Raw genomic sequence first — 19,162 nt, 5'->3', positions numbered from 1 at the left:
TACGGTATGAACCGCTCAGACACACAGAGAGAGCCTCAATGCAGCGGAAGCAGTAGAATGTGGAAACAAAGCAGGAGGCAGATGTGCATGCCCTGTGTAGAGGTATGTCCAATGAGATATAAATACTACAGCATGGGGTAGTTTGCTTTAAAAAGTAAAGGATGCAAGGCCAAGCCTCAGTCCTCTTTAGTTTTATAAATCAGTCCTTTGTGGTGATACGTTAAAACAAATAAGCAAAAAAATCCAGTAAAGAATTCAAATGAATTTATAAGAGTTGTTTAAAGCAGAAGTGTTTTTAGCTGTGGTAGTAGCTGAGGTCTCCAGAAGGGAAGTTGTATAAAATAGGTTATTTATACCAGGGAAGTTTTCTGACTAGATCTCATAAATTCAGGAAGGAAAGTATGACTTCTGTGCGGTGAACTGTAAGAAGCAGTCCAGCAGCAGTTACACTTGTTTCAGAATGCATGTTTGTCCAACAGTCATTTCCCAGAAAACAGCCCAGTTTTAGAGCACATGCTTTCTGTTGTACATCAGACTAACTGTAGTGAGTGTAAAGTTTCAATAAGCTTATTTTGCTAGGCAATAATTTTATTTGCTTATTCCTCAGATCTCACTTGATCAAGAAAGAGCTCAGCTGGTCCCTGGTTCAAAGGGCCAAGAATTTTCAACGAACTATGGTTGATGCTGCTCCATACATGAACTTGTATCTAAGTTTCCTAACAAGCCCTGCAAAGTGGATTTAAACAGCAGCCTGCCACTGACACCCATCCTGGAATTACAAGAACTGGAAAAGTCACAGTTCAGTGAAACAAAGTGTACAGGTCTGGCCACAAACCAAACTCATTCTTCCAGGAACACAATGACCACATTGTTAACAATCATTGTCTTAGCTCCATTGAACACATCCTCATCAGTTACAGCTCAGGAAAAAGGAGCACAGTGCACATCCCACAGTACTTTTGGTAAAAGCCACTTGTTTGGTGGGAGTGATACAAGCAAGTATGTATCTCAGAGTCATAAACTGTTGATTTAACCATGGTCTAGCTAGCTATCACTTTATACCTTAAAACTAGACTCGCCTAAATTCCAGAAACTATTGGGAAAGAGAGGGTGCATGATGCCTAACCTCTTTTTTTTTTTTTTTTCCTCAATACAGTTCTTACAAATTGACAGGAAGTTTCCACAAGTCACATAGATGAGATCACTTACTGTCACCTGTGTTTCCAAGATTTCATAAACATCCCTTCAGTGTGCAAAGATCTGGGAACACTCATTTTTTGATCTCTGGCTAAGTTTATCTCATCTGGTATATGATATGATAGTCTGTGCTGGTAGGTGAACACCAAAATCCACTCATGCACAGGTGCAGACATTGTTAGCTGTTCTGTATCAGATGTGGATTTCTGAGAAGTCATGGTCAGATTAATTACAACTTACCTTCAAATGAGTAACTGCAGTGTGCCCTTTTTCAGAGGGTTGATTTACTCAGACTCTGGTATTCCAGGTCTGCAGTATGATGTGGTAGGAAGAAAACTGGAGAAAAATTAGTTTGCTTTGGATACTTTTTTTTTCCCCTCTTTTAAATTCATAGCTTCATCAAAGGAGTGAACAAAAGAGAAAAATCTCTGAAGAGCTTCTTTCATGCTGACTCTCACCATCCCTTTTGGCAATATCTACTGTGCAGGCAAGAAAAATACGTGGCTCCATTTTTATTTATTTTAGTTGTGCTCAGAGTTTTACAGGTAGTATCTTCCCTTTAGACCTTCTCAACAGAAATATAAGAAAGTTTGAAGCCATGTCCCAAGTTACCCATCCATCTCCATTAATCAACTGAAGTGAAAAGCAAAAATATATTTTGTTAAAAGAAAGAGTGGTGAGTTTGTGAAGGCTTATCCCAGGCTAGAGCTGAGCTCACCACTGTGGCACATATCGATTAGTCTGTAACTTAGAAAACCCAGTTCCCAGGGTCCTGTAACTCGTCTACTCAACAGGAAACAAATCTCTTCTCTAGCTGTGACAGGGACACTGAAACTGTGGTAGCTGATACTGTGTGAACAAAACACTTCCTGCAGCTTGGGTGAACTGGACCTCTTCAAAAACTAGGTACCCAATCTGACTTCATGGGATGGAGAGGAGGCAGGAATCAAACTCTTCAAAGCAGAACAAATTCTTCAAGGAGGTCATGTCCTTGCTGACATGTTTGTCTTAGCACACTGCTGTGGCATGAGGCACTTCGGTCCTGGCTGTTCAGAACATCAGTCCCAGCTCTGTCAATAGAATCACAGGCAGATTTGTTCTCTTTCCTGTGAGAACTCCCTGAGTTGCAGACCTAAAGGATCTTCCCCCCAGACACACCTCAGTGTTATTAGATCACTGTCAAAAAGGAGCTGAACCAGGTCAGTAGCCTGCAGGGAAGCCACCTTTCCGGGAATCGGAGGCTGCAGCCCATCCATCATCTGTTCTGAGAATGGCTTGCACAACCGCACTGCTGGTCATTTGTGTGGTATTGTGTTTTCTCATCTTTAGTTGTTCTTCTATACCCTGAAATGCAGAAGTGCATGAGGACAACAGAAGAAACTGCTCATGTGCTGTAGTCTGTGACCTGAATCCTCCATGACTACCCAAGCATACAGTGCCTATAATAGGTATGTCTCCTAAAACTACATGCTGTCCCTCTTCTTCCTTCTGCTTTCTGGGATGCACTGCTTTTCAGGTGGAATTGAGATGTGGCATTTGCGGTGTTGTGTGGGTGCTACCAGTACTACTGCAGGTCAAAGAGCACTCAGATACTTGTATAAGGACTGACAGCTGGAAGTAACGACATTTCATAGAATATCCGAGTTGGAAGGGACCCACAAGGATCATCGAGTCCAACTCCTGGGTCCCCAAAGGCAAGGCAAATCCTGCCATCAGCTCTCAGACTGACAGTGCTGCACAGAGACCTTTTCTGTGAGAATATTTTCACATCTGTTCTTGGGTCCCTCTGTGCATTCTCCCTCGCTAGCTCTGCGGCAGCACTTCAGGATTCGTGAGCAGGTAGCACAACAGAACATGAGTTTCCTGACGGTCACAAGATTTAGACTGCTTGGATGCTTCAGGCCCTGAAGCAAAATGGTATCCTTGCTGTTTTGCAAGTACTTTGAGCCAAACAACAACTGGAAGAAGAAATATAGCCTCAGTTTAAGACATGGCTCATACTTGAATGCATTAGGCCTTAAAACCATATGACTGAGACGAAAAGTACACTTTGAACAGCTCACTGTGACCCAGTACTGGACTTGTGCCGGCTCTAATAATGCTCACCAAGAAAATTTGGCAATGCATCATTTTTTTCTACACACATGCCTTCCCAACACTATGACAGCAGCACCACACAAAAAGCTCATATACAACCCAGCCTCACGCCAGACAAACCTTCTCTATTTTCTCCTCAAGCTCCGTGATATTGGGCAACAGCTGATCATGAATTCTGGGCTCTTCCACTGCTTTCTTCACATCATAACCAAACCAGATGGAATTGATGATGGCCTATGAGTCGCAAAAAAGCCTTAATGTTAGTTAGTTGCCTTCAAAGAGACCTCACTCTTGCAGCAACAAAGGCAGAGACTTCTGAAGGATGTTCACTAGAGCACATAAAATATGTAATTTCTAATTCCTGCTGCTTCCAGCACTCCCCCTCTTGGCTAAGAAAAACTGAAGTACATTGCAGCAAGTCAGCTTGCATATGCTTAGGATGAATTCTACACAAAGAGACCAGGATTGGCTAAAATGAACCTAGGAGAAGGATCGGATCCTCAAGCTGGATTTATCCTGCTGTGAGTAAGCCCATGCTGGCTTATTTAGACACACAGCAGTCACCTCAGTGCAAACGTGCAGTTACAGCTTCTTGCTACTGTGCAACCAGTTTCCATAGACCTGGCTCTTCCCCGTTTGCTTAGATTGCAGGTTGGAGCTGCTGGCAAGTGAAAACAGCCTCAGGAGGAAGGGCTTTGAAAACTGCTTGTAGCAGTTGTTTCAGAGCCTTCTCCCCTGCCTTAGCCAGAAAGCAGGCTGCAGGCTGGTGCTCTGAATGGCTGTGCGCGCTGGCACTAAGGACTGCTTTCCCCTGCAGTCATTTTTGGTCTATCTGGGCCACAGCAGGTCACAAAGAGCCCGTCTGTCAGATAAATCTCCTACAAGCGTTAAGAACAATTTGCCAAAGGAAAAACCCAGAGTCACTGAAGTAATTTAACAAGAGACCCTTTGTCGCTCTGGCAAGCAGGAGTTGGGGTTGAAGGCCTGGCCCTCAGAAGGCCAGGCACAAACCTTTCTTTCAGCCCCCAGGCCTGCAGCAGGGAGCCATGGCTATCATAGGCATGAACCCCTTACCCCAAACACTGCCTCTCCCCCACTTTGTTCTGCCTCACCTTTGCCCAGAGATTGTCCACATCATCACGTACCAGTGCTGTTGCTGTGGTTATTCTTGTTCCTCCAGAAGCACCAACCACCATCTTGACCTTTTTTGATTTGTCCACCAAGATGGAGGGGCACATGGAGGACATCGGCTGTTTACCTGTCAGGGACAGATGCAACAGAGGCTCAGCTTTCCACCTGTAGCTTACAGACTGCCGGCTCCCACTCCACGTCTAAACCCAGAGCCTTCAGATCCACCTTCCTGACTCAGGTGGTCTTGTTCATCCCTCGGGGGTCCCAGTATCCCCTGTACACATCTTGTTGCTACCACAAGGCAAAGCATAACCCTAGTATTTTGTGCAGAGGCTGAAGGTGCCAGCCTCCATGGTTCTGTCCCAGCTGGGGTTGTCCATCATGCAGCTGCCTCCCCTGAACTGTGGGACTTCCCTTTCCGTCCTATCACTTCCCTGTCTCCAAAGTGTGGTACAGGAGGGTGACAGAATCCCAGCCCACTGTTGTGGCAATGAGATGGCTCTGCAGGAAGCAGTGATGGAGCAGGCAGGGTGCTTGGCAGGTGCGTGAAATGGGTCTGTCTGGAGCTCCCCTACAGATCCCAAGACAGCACAGGGAGAAGGCTGGACAGGGCCATGACTTAGCAGTCAGCTCCTGCTGCTGCCTCCCACTTAGTAAATTCAAAGAAATCTTTCATATTCCCAAGTCATTTCACTTGATATGCTCTGAGCTCCCTGCAAAAGGATTTCTGGTTGCTGGAAGGAGGTATGCCCAGGAGGTTTTCTTCAGATGGCCTCTCCTTCTTCAGGGTATACCAGGGGAGGCTGGGAGTGCACTTTTGGCTGGGATGCCACGTGCCTCGTGTTCACCTCCACCCTCTGCAGAAAGCCCCCGATCTGTGGCTGATTTCAAACATGCTGCAGCCTACCTTGCAGACACCACAGCCTTAGTATGCAAGACACAGCTACAGGATGGAGTCAGGAAGGTAGTTTACAGCTACCTGGTGCTATGAAATTTGCTGGAGAAGGAGGTATCCTAAATCCATTGGTTATGTTAGGTGAGCTGAAGTCATCCATCTCATCATTATATATGATTCCACTCACGTTGGATCGTACATCGGAGCCAAAGCTAGACAAAACAAGTTAGCGCAGACACGTGAAGATCAGAGGAAATCCAGAACAAGCTTCAGGTGAATTACTGCAATGTGAAAACTGGAATTTGATGGGAGTAACTCTCCACTCCCTTGTGTTGCAAAGGACATTCTGTCACCCCTTGGGGGAAGGAAGCAGTTTGTACCATGAGCACACAGCTACACAAAGAGGAAAGGCAGCCCAGCATCCTGCTGTATAGCTCCCTGGCAAGGACCCTGAGGGGAGGAACATCACAGCAGCAAAATACAATTAATCCCCTTCCAACTGGGCAGTACTACACTCCATTCAGAGGCAGCGTAGTTCAAAGACTGCCACCTTTGGAAATGATTGGGGTTTTGCTTAGATGTGTCCAGTGACATTTTCTGTGGACAGAAAGAACCTCCCGCCCTCCCCCAGCTTCAGGCCGTGTACGCAGAACACAGCTCTTCTTGACAGTACTCTAGACAAATACTGTACTTTCAGAACAGCTGCATTAGCTCAAATTCTTTCCAGATGCCTGGGAAATCAGAGCCTGCAGTGATACCACTACTTATGAGAAAATCCAGATGCAGTGGATATTTCCCTGATGGGTGAACCCAACATGACAGAGGACCCCACTTCACATATCCTGTCCTCTGACCCAACTACACAAGTCTCAGCATTAAGAACTGACCTGTAAGCTTAGCAGAAGTGCCCATCAACAGTGCTACCCATCACAGCCCCGCTACGGAGATGACAGCGATGCTTTATACCAACCACAGAACCACCACTAGGAAGATGGCAGAGGCCTACACAGAAGTAATGTCTGAGCTCATACTATTGGTTGATGGTGCTGGTGGCGGACACAGCACTGCCATCATCAGCCACAATGGAGAGGTGGGATGTACCGGCAGTATCTGGAGTGTAATATACTGGCTCGTAGTAGTCAACTGGATGGGAAGTGTTGTCTGTGATTTTTCTTCGGAGACTATCAGCAAAGAACTCGGACGTCATGTTTCTGATTGCCTGTCAGAGAAATCCAATGCAGTTACTCAGCAGATTAAGTTTAAGGTCTCTTATGAGAGACCTTAAGGTCTCTGTATGAGGCTGATATCCAACACTTCAGACCACAGAAGAGTGGCAAATCCCAGCAGTGAGGCTATCTTTTTCCAGCAGGGGTTTTCCTCCTTCTTGAAAGATGGACATTGTACCAAAGTCATGGAAGAAGCTGTACAATGCGCCCCTTTATGTGGGAAGTTAATCAGCATCCATTATTGTAGATCTATGGAAAGCTGTCCTCAACACTGCTGTAAGGTGTAGGCAAGCACTGTTACACTTGCTTCAGAGATGAGAGAAGAGGGGTCAGGTTGAGAGGACTAGACCAAGGCAAGCTCTGATCATTGCTCGGTAAGTTGCAAATTTGTGTCCATCAAGCTGGGCTGTGCTCAGATCCTGCTGCTTTTGGAGAATCACAGAAGTAAAAGCACAAAGTGTGAAGTTGGAAAAAGCAGGTTTCCTGCCTCACCCCTTCTCATCCGTAGGTCCATTTACTATAGGTAGGACTGTGGTTAGAGAGCCACAAGAGTGCTGGGAGTATCATCTAGTCAATAAGACTCCAAAGACTATGAAAACTGGGAGGGTTAGCCCTAAATATACTCAAATGCTCCTGGTCAATTGAGGATTTTGCTTTTCCTAATAGCAGGAAGGTTTCCTCCATTTATATCCCTCACAGCTCAGCCATGAGTCGCATAAGAACTTCCCATTTTGATTCAGAGATATTTCAGTGCCTGTCAATAGCAGGTGGCGCAGAGCATCCCTGACAATGTTTAGTCACCCAAAACCAAAAAGCCATGTTCCAGTAGCCTGGGTGTTGCAGAAAGAAAAGGCTTTTGCCAGGTACCTCTGTAACGTTGACAAATTTTGGATCTCCCAGTAAAGTCCTCTTGGCGTAGGCAAAGCGAAAGGCCTCCACAATGCGGTGGTAAGTCAGACCTTTCTTCTCCACAGTTTTGATGCTGTCAGCAGAGAAATTATATCCTGGCAACAGAAGACAAACCATTGTGAACAGAAAGCAAAGTACACGGTCAACAGGCTGCTAATAAAACTGTTGTATGAGATCATCTTGAAACTGAGTCTCTACAGAGATGCAGTCACTGCACTGTCCTAACCTCTGCATGGAGAACACAGGAGCTCTAGTAGTTTTGAGCACTGTGGGAGGCATCAGCAGGATTTGTATTTGGGGAGATGTTTTCTAAAGAAGCCGCAAGTACAAGTTCATTTCCACCCATTCAGGTACCTGGGAAGTGCCCCATTCAGAAGCATATTTTTCCTCTTGCACTTCTATTTCAGGTAGGAAGGCAATGTCCCTGAGTTTACAGCAGACAAGGAATGTTTCCACATCTCTGATTCTTTCTGGGGTCTCAGACCAATCTGCTGTAGGGCTATTGAGACCCAGCTCCCAAAACCAAAAGAACAGTTGTCTTTGGAACTCTCCCAGCTCATGCTGCCAGCAGGACACTGCCTAGTGGCAATCTCACCTTTCAGTATGTTGAAAATGAGGGCTAGCACTGGGCCGCTCAGGGGAGCACTAGGCGTGTAGAGGGTAAACTCCCCAAGTGTAACCTGTATGGGATCTTCAATCACTGTTGCACGGTAGTCCCGCAGGTCATCCATTGAGACAATCCCCCCTGGAACAGAGAAGGAAAATATAGATGTGGGTTTGTGATCTCTGGTGGGAAGAAGAGGTCATGCTTTTATCACCAGGCATCACAGTGAGGACAAGAGGGAACACAGACAAACCAAAAAAGTTGCAAGGTAAAGGGAGCAAAGACAGGTGCACAGGAGATGGATTTATTCGTTGATAGATAGTCTAAGCTTGAAGTTGGACTGGTTTACAGCAGTCAAACATCTGGTGATCCATCTATTTCTACAAAGGATACCAGCAATGGCAGGAAACAAAATGTCCTTAAGAACCCTCTTTACAGGGGGAGGATGCAGCTTTTGGGTGCAGATGCTTTGTGCTACCCCACAAGCAGAATAAGAGGTACATTCCATTGCCTTTGTTATCAGAAAAGGGAAGACAGTAATTAATCATCACAAATACATTCAGGAAATGACGTGCACATGAGTTTCACAAAGCTAGCCAATGCTAGATAGCAAGAACAGGATACTACCACCATCTAGTGGCATTGAGAGATTAAACAACTTTGGAGTTTACAGGACCATGTATGTATTGTTTCAGGTAAAAACTTATAGAACCATAGAATAATTAAGTTTGAAAAAGACCTCCAAGATTGTCTGGTCCAACCATCCCCCTACCACCAGTATCACCCACTAAACCATGTCCCTAAGTATCACATCCAGCCTTTTCTTAAACAACCCACCAGGGATGGTGACTTGCTGGATTTAGGCTCTGTAAACAGCATGTATCTACTATGCGATGCCCAGGAATGCATAGACTTGCTAGACTATATGGTGCAAAAATGTACAGTATCTACCACCCATTTCTGATTGTGTTTCAAACACATTCATTAAAGTACTAACAGCTTCTCTTGTTGCCACAGGTCTCAGAGGTGGCATTTCAGGCAGCAGGCCTGAACTGCTTCCAAGGCTTCTGCAGGTCACCAGCTCCTCCCTGGATGCTGAGCTGCAGCAGTCAGGCACTCACACTATTTTGAGCAGACGTCCTGTTTCTCACCTGCACTCTGGATGTCAGCAATGATCTGTTTTGCCAGGCTTCCTGTGTAAAAGGCATCTGCTCCTTCATTGGCTATAGTCTCATATGTGTTGGCTAGTTTAGGCATCTTCACGGTATCACCCTCTCGCAGAATTTTCCCTCCTTTGCAGAACACTTCACTAACAGAGAAAGAAGATTGAGAAGATCAGATCTGAGAGACAAGTTCAAGACTACATGTAGCTGTATCAGCTGACACAGTATTCAACTGCTCATGGTAGTGCCTTCATGGAGAGAAGAGGAACTGCCTGAGCCATGCCCCAGGGGTCCTTGCATCGGGACATAAAAGTGAACCGTGGTTTTCTGACCTGGGATTCCACATAGCCCAGAATGTATTCAGTGAAGCCTATTGGAGGGAGTGTCAATCTTTGTCACCAAGGCAGGCTACCCTTCCTACCTGCCCATGGGGTTAACTGCCTCAAGATGCCCACGAGGGACCATAGTCCTTGAATTCAAGCAATTCAGTTTCAGAGCACAGACTATGAAGCTAAAAGGCTCAAAGCTTCCAGTGAGTCCGGGAGAATGCATTTTGATTCCTGACGGTCAGAGCACTTTCAAGTAGACAGGTCCCTTTCTAGCTCCCTCATCAGGGATCATGGATGTGATGATGTGGACCTGCCAGATGGAAGTACAGGAGCCCAGGCTGTACATCCCATTTGGATTGCAAACCAGACTGCAGCTGGCAGAAAAAGAAAAGATTAAGCATGATCTCCAGTGGAGCTGGACATAGACACCATGGGACTGTAAGAGGAAATGTATTTAAAATCCTTTGTGTTCACAGTCATTGCCAGAAGCAGATGATCAGAGGCATTGCTCTGTGAAGGCTAACTGCAGAGGAAGAGATGACCCAACAACACACTGCCTGACAGAAGATGAGATGTTCAGGGAGAAAAATATACTCTGCAATTGCCCCAAATGCAGGTAATATTAGCTTAGTGCACTTACAGCCTGAGGAAAGGCTGAGGATACAGAAAAACATTGCCATTTGAAAGATGCATCCCAGCATGTACTTCAGCTCCATCTCTGCTCAGACAAATGGACTTCAAGAGCAGAATTTATCTCCCTTTAAAAGCCAGGACTGAACATCCCCAAAATTGGCCACATGATTTAACACCTTCAGGGAGCTGGAACATCAGCAGGTGCAGTGAGCAGTGTCACTGCAGGGCAGGCACAGGCTCACAGACACTACGTTACGCAAACACAGAGATTCTTCAGCTAGGATGCAGTAAGCCCAAATTTCTCTGCACAGATCTGTAACTGCTCTACCTGCCACAGTGAGACGTCTCTACCTACCACAGTGAGGGGTTGCTTTCAATTGACTTCGCACTTGAATTGATGGCTTTTGCAAGGCCTTTCCCAATACGGAATCCTTCTCTTGCCAACTTGACACTGGGCATAAACAGGTCTTTCCACGCCAGCCTGCCATGACGTTTGTGAGCCAGTTCATAGCCACGGATTTCTCCTGGAACAGCGATGGACAATCCTCCTGGAGCAGACAAAGAATGTATTAGTTTTCCAAAGCAAGAAAAAGAAAGTGATTAATGGAGCAGGAGGTAGAGCTGGGCTTATCTGTTGGCCTTTAAAAGACTGCATAGAGGACATTTTTGGCAAGATGCAGATGAGAAATTCTGTAGATATGCAAGAACATAACCATAAAAATGTTCTTTATCCAGACAGGTCAGTAGCAGCTAATGTTGGAGCTCTGTGGACCCCCAAAGCAGTGAAATAGCCTTTTCCATACCTTTCTGAGAGAGCTGTGAGTTGTTCCCAAACATGTCCTCCAAGGCTCCTTTTGGAGCCACCTCTCTTGCATTAATGATTTCCACATTTCCTTTAAAGATAGAAAGGAAGGAAGATGATTAGCTCTGAACTCAGCACCCAGGCATAGTCTTTGCTGAATAAGTCTGATCGCTGGGAACCAGTTTCTTGGCAGATATTTTGAGGACAGCATGGTCCTCCAGAGACTAGGAGAGTCAGCCTCTTACCTTGACTCAGGTAGCATAAATCACCCCTCTGTGCTTTAGAGGGGTGGACCTGTTCCAAATATGTATGGCCTTGTTCCTTACCTGTGCTGTTGTAGATGGTAAAGAACAGTCCCCCTCCAATGCCCATGCTGTGAGCGTTCATGAGTCCCACGCAGAGCAGAGCTGCAATTGCAGAATCCACTGCAGATCCACCTTGCTGAAGGATGTCCCTGTGCAGCAGAAGAGAAGGCATCTTATGGTGACATGTTACTCATCAGAGAAGATATTACAGACTCTCTCTAAGGAACTTTCATCCACACCTGGTCTAAAAGTTCCCAGGAATAGGAAGTCTGAGCTTCTGTCTCCATAGGGAAGAGATCCTAATGGTCTGGGAACAGACCAGATCGCCCCTCATTAGAGAGACATGCAAACTAGCTTGAAGATAGCAAGGTATGTCAAAGTACATTGGGGAGGCTGACATCCCAGCCACACTCATTACTTCAGAAATGACAACTCTAAGTAGCCTAAAATCTGCATCACTTGCATCTGGAACTGGAGAACAGCTTGATAAATATGTTTTAAGAAAAGCTTGAAAAGCATCTCTCATTCCTGAAGTTTCTGTGCCTAAGGAGTCTTTGCCTACCGTACGATCTTTGAGTGACTGCAGTAACATTGTTTGGGCACGGTGAGAGCCCAGATTTTGTTATGAACTCCTCGTTCTACAGGGAGATGAGAGAGTATCTGTGCTGTGCAGCTGCCAGGGTTGCACCTGCACACCAGGAAAACAGAACAGAACAGTTTTGTCTTGTGCAGGAGCTGTCAGTGAAAACAAGAGTCACAGCAGAATTAGCTGGTACCTTCCAATTTCTGAGCACTGCCCCGCATCTGTAGCCACAGCTGCCCTCTTATAGGTGTGCTTGTCCTTTGAGTTAGAGCGCAGTCCGAAGAAGAGTCCCAGGAACAAGATGAGCAGGAGGACTACAGTCAGGACTAGAGCCACCACATAGCACTTCTTCATTTTTCTGTGGGAAGAGACAGGATCATCAACCTTGCTGCTTCTGGGGTATGTGGGAGCTAGGGAACAGGTAATCAGGCACAAGAGGAGTCTTTTCACCCATCTTCTTTCACATCCACCATTCCCCCCCCTCCCTGGCAGTTGACAGTTCTGCACATGGAAGGGCAGTTTTACAAGGAGCAACCAGGAGAGGTGAGCCCAATTCTGGCCTTGACAGTTCTATTAGGGCAAAGTCCTGCTTTGAAGTGAAACTGACTATCAAGAGGGGAGGGGATCTTCTAGAAGATGAGGAAGTGAATGTCCTGCTGTCATTGCCTTTCACTGGCAACAGTGTAACTGTTTGCTCTGTGACTTTATTCTCTGAGGAGTTTAGTTGTCAGCAAATATTTAAGTTGCTCCTCTTTTGGGAAGGATGGGGACCCTACAGACTCCTGGAAGCTCTTTGGTAACAGCTGTGAAGTGCTATAGTCCCTGCAGTGAAAAGGCCCCAAGCCAGCAGCTATCACCTGAGTGATATCTATATATAAGATATACCTGTCTTATCTTTCACACCCCAAAATAACAGCAGTTACATAGGTCAGATAAGCAGAACATAATTGGTGTTAGTTATGACTCGCATCATCTTCAGTTGCTTTAACTCCATATTACCTGCTTTTAAATGCCATGGCTTTGAAGGAGTCCCTTCCTGTCCAGGAGGTTGCCACTAACCAGTACAATACACATCTTAGTCACTAACAAGCCTCTATTTGGTGCGCCCCAGCATGAGCACAGCACCCCCTTCTGCTCAGGGTCCTTGGCCTGAGTGCCTTTCCAATGAGCCTGCCACTTCTAGAAGGTGACGGCCAGTTCCTATTTCTCCATGCTTCCCCCTCCTGCAGAAAGTTGCTTGTGGGGTGCACAGGGTTGCACTTCATTAGTGGGTGAGAATAGCTCACAGACAATCTGCAGCAAGTGTATTCCAGACACACACCAAGCTAAGCCAAGAGCTATTGAGGGAATGAAAAGTCAGTGATATCTTGCTAGGTCTGACAGTTCACATAACACAGCTTGAACAGCTACTCTTTGACCCACTGCTTTCCCATTACAGAACTGTTCCATCAAAAAGACCTAAATTCATCATATCACCTTCAGGGACCAACCTCCCCTTGCATAGCGCAGGTTTGGCTTTTCACCGTGACTACTATACTTGTGCAATAGTCAAGATACCCTTTACCTTACCGAAGCATCTGCTTTCCTCAGAGTCAAACCAATCCATGGCACTGCGAGTGAAGAGAGGATCCACCAACCAGCAGCAGCATGCGCAGGATTAGGAAGCACTGAGTGTGCCAATGCTGACCTAACTCGAGGAAATGGGCCAGGCCAGCCAAACTGAAACACTCCTCAGAGGGAGGAGATTAGCAAACGCTGCCCCTCAGCACTGCCTTACCCCACTCCTGTTATTTTAAAAGGAGGTATGTACCCATTTGTTATCCAAGCCCTGTGTCTGTGAGTCCCAGTCAGCACAAAAGGTGTCCACCCCAAGTAAGGCAATTCAAAACAGAGTGTAAATCTACTGTATGTGCTGTTCTGTCAACAAACATCAAACAAGGGCAGGGAAAAGTAAATGGATGAAACCTCCTTCCTGGTTCAGAACTTAATTTACACTCAACTACTTTTAAAAGAGACTAGTGGTGTGTTTGCAGAGCAGTGACTGTGCAGGGAAACAGAGAAGCCATTATGTCCCCAACAATAGCTCACACACAGCCTCAGAGTTTAAAGACAGTTTTGTTTGTTGGCAGAGAGAGTTCAGCTTCAGCAGTCTCCTCCAGGCTTCACAAGAAATGCCATGGGATCTTTTATCTGCACCCCAGTTAGGCAGAAGGTACTTTGTTTCATCTGGGCTGTTTCTCAAGCCTGGGGTGACCCAAGCCTGGTGCTGCGCGTTAACCCGTAGGCTCCTGGCTCGAGCTGCGTGGTTCTCCTCCGGGGCTGCCTGCCTCACTGCTGGGCTCCTGCAAAGATTTTTCTGCCTCGTCACGGAAATCATTCTGAGAGCAAGAGAGAAGGGGAAATGTCAGATGGTACCTCTGCCTCACCTCCTCTCAGGATTTGGATGAAACTCACGAGCATCTCCCAGTCCCACAGAGCTGAACGCTGAGTGCCCAGCTGCCGGGTGAGTGCACAGACCTGGACAAGGGCCCTCAGCCTCAGGCGCAGCTCTGGCTGCCTGCCAGCCCCCGGGGTGAGGATAACACACGGACTGCTGGGGGCAGGAACAAGCACACAGACTGCCCTGAATTAGAGCCACCAATTGCTGGGCACTGCATTGGGTACCTCCAGGCTGGGATGGAAGCGGGGCCAGAAAAAGTGGATGCTCTTTATAAAGGTGCATCTGTGCAAGCTGTCAGATTGATCCTGCTAGAGAAGGCATAGGTGTACGAGTTAAAGATCTGCAGCTTTCCCTTCTGCAACAGCACAGAGAGCAAACTCAGATGAGAATAATTCTCTCCCCCTTAACTGCCAGCTCAACTCCCATAAGCTCCTTGACCTATTTCAGGTCAGACCCTAGTGGGAAGCGTCCCTTGCACAGCCCATCCTGCCCTCCCAGCTGCGGCACAGCAGAGCACCAAAGAGGCATTTTGTTTGCCGTACAGCAATCGGGCGACAGATGAGGAGCCTGCAGACATCCCTGCTCTTACCCACCTCTAAAAAAGCTGCTCCGTGCAGGAACAGCTGGGTTTTCACACCAATGCTCCTTTTGAGCCTCAGCTCTGCAGTGGAGCCACAGCTATGATTTATTGCTGGGAGTGGAGCAGCAGCTGTATGCCACCACCTGAGCTGGCTCCCCTGACCATAGTCCGCTGAGGCTGGTTTTAACCTGCAGATCTCTGCCAAATCCAGCTCTTTGAAGGCTCGGCTAGCACTTCGGTCACACTGCACTGCTTAGCAGCCGCCCTCCAGGAGAGAGGTTATAAGGACATTAAAAGCAATGTGTTTACTTCGCAGTGTCATAAAGGTCCAAGATCCAGTTCTAGGCATGAAATTTAAAATGAATCCTCACAGTCTGTCTTGATTTATACTGGGAGAGGGGGAGTACCAGCAAGTAGGAGAGTTACACCTGTATGAGTAACCCCACTGAGCTGCAGAGAAGTCAGTTTTCACAGCTTTGTTTAAATATGACAGTTTTGGAATTAAAAGAGCCCCAGTGCAACAGGCTAGTTAGTATCAGGCAGGTGTCACAGGGTCTGAGCAGCTCTGCCAACAGGGCTGGGCATGCTGTAGAGATAAGGAACCTGCCATGGTCATGGAAAGCCCCAGGAGAACTGAAAGGCAGAGAGAGGAAGGGTGCCAGGCCTGAAAGCAGGGAAGAAAGAAGAATGGGATACCAGAGGATGACAGAGGAATCCAGGTACAGTCAGGCCTTGTTATTGAATGAAGTAGTACAAAAGGCATCCTCTGACATCTCCTAAAACTTTAACCACAAACTTTAACCAAGCAGGCTTGTGCTTAAAAACCATCTTGCAGCATCTGCATACCTCTGCACCCACCCCTCAGAGTTCCTCATCCTCCCACCTCTAGTCCAGTACCCAACGTCTGGCCATCAGCTTTGTGACATCTGCCCCTGCCTTCCTCAGGCAGCACACATTATGCAAGGATACATTAAACATCCATGAATCACAGGACATGGGCTATGCTCCTCTGCTAAACCCAAAGTCCAATCCATGCCAATAACATTACTGTATTTAAATAGATATTAATAACAGAGTTGAAACACTGCTCTTGCACTCTGTTGTTGTGTAGAGTCAACCGTCAGTGACTTCTGAGTGATAATGTACGTAACAGTGAGTGGCCGCAGGACGGCCACAGGGCTCACGGGAGCATAACCCAACACAGGCCCTGAGAGAGCAGGCCCGGGCTGATAGCAGAGGTCCCAGGGCTGTTCACACAAAAGTCCTGTTACTGATTAATGACGACCTAAGGAGGGTGCCCACAACCGATCACGTGGGTGGAGCCATGTGAACTGTATAGGAGACCATATGACAGCTACTTGTGCTTACACTGTGCTTCAGGATCAGGTGTGCACATCCCACCTTCCTACCAAAGTCCTGTTTTAGCAGGTGTTTCCTAGGGCTGTTCCCAGCAGCCTGCCCCGAGGCCAGAGAACAGAAAACAGACAGGACAAGCATTGCTCACCAACCACCGAGCTGCTGCTGGGTCCCCAGCTAGCACCTTGCTTTCCCTTCTCACTGGCAGCTCGCTGAGAAGTGGTGCAGCAAACAAAGCAAATTATTTCTTCATCTGTGACAATTCTTTGCGCCAAGAGTCTGTGTTCACACCCAATTAGCCAGATGACAGTTTAAATCCTCACGTATAACTGTGCTAACCACACGTTCCCTCAGCTGTCAGTAAGGGCAATGGCCAGCACGTTCTGTTGTCATTTGCAGGAATATCCAGACTCTCAGCCTCTGAGCAGCTAATTAGCTGGGGTTATTTGCTCCAAGAGGGCTTGCACTGAAGAAAACTAAGACCAAAACAACACAAATCCGAAGCTTAGGTTGCCCATTCCCCATCAGCTTCTCCTTCATTACACAATCCACAGGACTTACGCCCTGGAAGGTTAATATATGGCATCATTACCCAAAGGCCAGGGGACAAACACCTTACACAATGAGGGCTGTGTAAAAATTACAAATGCAGTTGTAACATCAGATTTGCCTCCTGCCTACCAGGTTAGAGCTCTGTGATTGCAATGAGGTCTTTGCACCTTACTGCAAATAGCCCCAAAGTAGCGCTAGGCAGGCTGGTACAAGCTGTACTGACAGCACGGCATAGCCCAAATGGCAGAGAGCTTTGCTGACTTTGTTAGTGATCATGTTTACTCGTGCTCTTCTAAAGCTTTATTAGGACAGACAAACTTCTAAGCACTATCCTTTTGAGAACTGTCCCGAAAGTAAAGGGTTTGTTTCCCTGTGCCTTCTGCCCTGCACTCACAGAGGTCTGACTTTCCCACATAAGCCTCCCTGTGCAGCCTTGCCCAGCAGTTACTGAAATAAGACACAAATTTAAGCCAGCTGAGATTCTGATCTACATGTTCCCATGCTAAGTATTTTTCCCCCTTAAGCCTTTTGACTTAGTGTAGCTGTCACCAGGATGCCTCTGATCAGGACTCTGGTTCTCCAACCAACCATGCAGGCAGACGGACAAGCAGAGGTCTCCTATCGGGTCCTGATCTTCATGGTGACTGGCAGGCACTTTTCCATAACTGTTTCTACCTTGTCCACACAATGCCATCTAGAGACTTCAAACAAGTCATCAACAACTACCTCTCCTTCCTAAGAAAATCATTCCTGATCCAAGTCTTACACAGATTTCTGGAGAGAACTGTGACTCAAATATTGACAGAACTGGAATTCAAAACAAACAAACAGATTTTTAAATCAGTCTATTTTTGGCCACAGAATGAGATAGGAATTTTTGCTTTGGCATTAGGTTGGAACTTAAAACTATTAAGTTTTTGTACTTATTCATCATGAGATATTTAAGTTGAAGTCTTACACAGTCTTCATCTCCACAAGCAATAAGGGAAATAAAGCAAAATTCAGCCAAGCCATGAAGAAGCTCAAAAAGACTTCCAATTTCAGACTTAGGCACCGGTCCTCCTGGAGCAAGGGGACAGAGCAGTCCCCGAGTGCTGAACCTATGCTCCTTCCCCACCGAAGAAACGCAACAGCCCCACTCAACACAGCCTTCCGCAGAGCTAACAGCTCCATGTCAGTCCCCAGCCTGCTCCCTGCGTCCTGTAGGGCTTGCTGCCTCCCTCCCCTCCGACACCGGCTATGCCTTCAGCATTCTCTTCAGGAAGTGTGGCATTGATGTGTACCCTCGTATGCACGTGGGTACGTTTTCAGGGAGAAAGGTGTCAGACCGGCATTCCCCACGTAAGGGTATGATGTCAAACCAGAGACAATCCACCTGGAACAGAACTGAGTGAAAAGCTCCCTAAAAAAGCAGACTGTTCCAGCTAGTTTTCAGGTATGCAGTTCACAAAGAGAGCCACTGTAATCAAGATTTGCAATTCCTCCACATAAATCAGGTTTTCTGAAGCCTGATGACGTGCAATGTTCAATTCACAGAGGAGAAAATTTCCTCCTGAAGCAACTTTTTCCAAAAAAAAATCTTTAATATTTTCCTGCAGAAATTTTAGCTTTAAGTCTAATTTTTTTTTTTTAATTTTAAAACACTTCAGCATGAACTATGAAGTGAAAAAGGCAGAAAGGTGGAATAAATGCAAAATAACCCATTTCACATGGTTTTCACAGTGTTTTCTAATTGGAGAGCTCCCAGAAATCCAGAACTGGCAAGTTCATTCTCAAAAATGCATGTTATTAAAATAAAGTTTTATAAACTCATTCAGAACATCACTGTTAAACTCACCCCCAATTTAAAATTAAAATGTTTTATTAAAAGTTTTATTTTCTCACCGGTTGCAAAAGATCTTTTCAGATGCTTTTCCTCCCAATAAACTAGAAGCTGTATATTAGACCTGGACTTATTCAGGCTGAGTATTCAGGTCCTATTCTCTTTTCAAAAAATTTCATCTGATATATTTTTTAAAAAATCACACTGTTCCATGTTCTGTTCCCTAAGAAATCCCACACAGCACTTCAAGGCCAAGGGTAATGGCTTAATGCATGTCATTTCTAATTCCCTCTTACCTCTCGAGAGTAATTGCAAGTCTGTCGTGTCCTTTCGCACAGATCTTTATTTACTGATATCCTTTGATTATCCTTTCTCTAGCAGTGAACCCCTTTCTAGGGTCAGTATGTTCTTGCAGCACTAGCAGTAACCACTTATCTTTCCTTAAAAGCTCTCCAAAGCTTATCACACTACTTGATATTTGTACAGGTCTGCTCATGGAGATTAACTCATTGAAACTCATTACTATTGAATTCACAGT

General features: G+C 46.2%; 1 protein-coding gene across 9 annotated transcripts in view; it reads right to left on the bottom strand.

Annotated features, from left to right (window-relative positions):
• Positions 1–1,697: 1,697 nt before the first annotated feature.
• The window catches only part of GGT1 (gamma-glutamyltransferase 1), a 35,675-nt gene continuing 18,210 nt past the window's right edge, over positions 1,698–19,162 (bottom strand). For 5 of the 9 annotated variants that reach the window (XM_035340537.1, XM_035340538.1, XM_035340543.1 and 2 more), the window contains exons 2-13: positions 12,068–12,232; positions 11,313–11,440; positions 10,988–11,077; positions 10,540–10,732; positions 9,211–9,368; positions 8,051–8,200; positions 7,414–7,550; positions 6,352–6,539; positions 5,405–5,532; positions 4,440–4,552; positions 3,415–3,528; positions 1,698–2,541 (exon numbers count right to left, since the gene is read on the bottom strand). In XM_035340537.1, the coding sequence (XP_035196428.1) occupies positions 2,398–2,541; positions 3,415–3,528; positions 4,440–4,552; positions 5,405–5,532; positions 6,352–6,539; positions 7,414–7,550; positions 8,051–8,200; positions 9,211–9,368; positions 10,540–10,732; positions 10,988–11,077; positions 11,313–11,440; positions 12,068–12,232 (1,708 nt within the window). In that variant the 3' untranslated portion in view covers positions 1,698–2,397. Of the gene's footprint in view, positions 2,542–3,414; positions 3,529–4,439; positions 4,553–5,404; positions 5,533–6,351; positions 6,540–7,413; positions 7,551–8,050; positions 8,201–9,210; positions 9,369–10,539; positions 10,733–10,987; positions 11,078–11,312; positions 11,441–12,067; positions 12,233–12,324; positions 12,461–13,438; positions 13,513–19,162 lie in introns of those variants that run through there. The other 4 variants (XM_035340536.1, XM_035340535.1, XM_035340542.1 and 1 more) reach the window with 4 other exon arrangements.

This window comes from Oxyura jamaicensis, chromosome 15 (assembly GCF_011077185.1).
Source record: "Oxyura jamaicensis isolate SHBP4307 breed ruddy duck chromosome 15, BPBGC_Ojam_1.0, whole genome shotgun sequence".
NCBI classification, from domain to species: domain Eukaryota; kingdom Metazoa; phylum Chordata; class Aves; order Anseriformes; family Anatidae; genus Oxyura; species Oxyura jamaicensis.
This window is presented reverse-complemented; position numbering and strand designations above follow the sequence as displayed.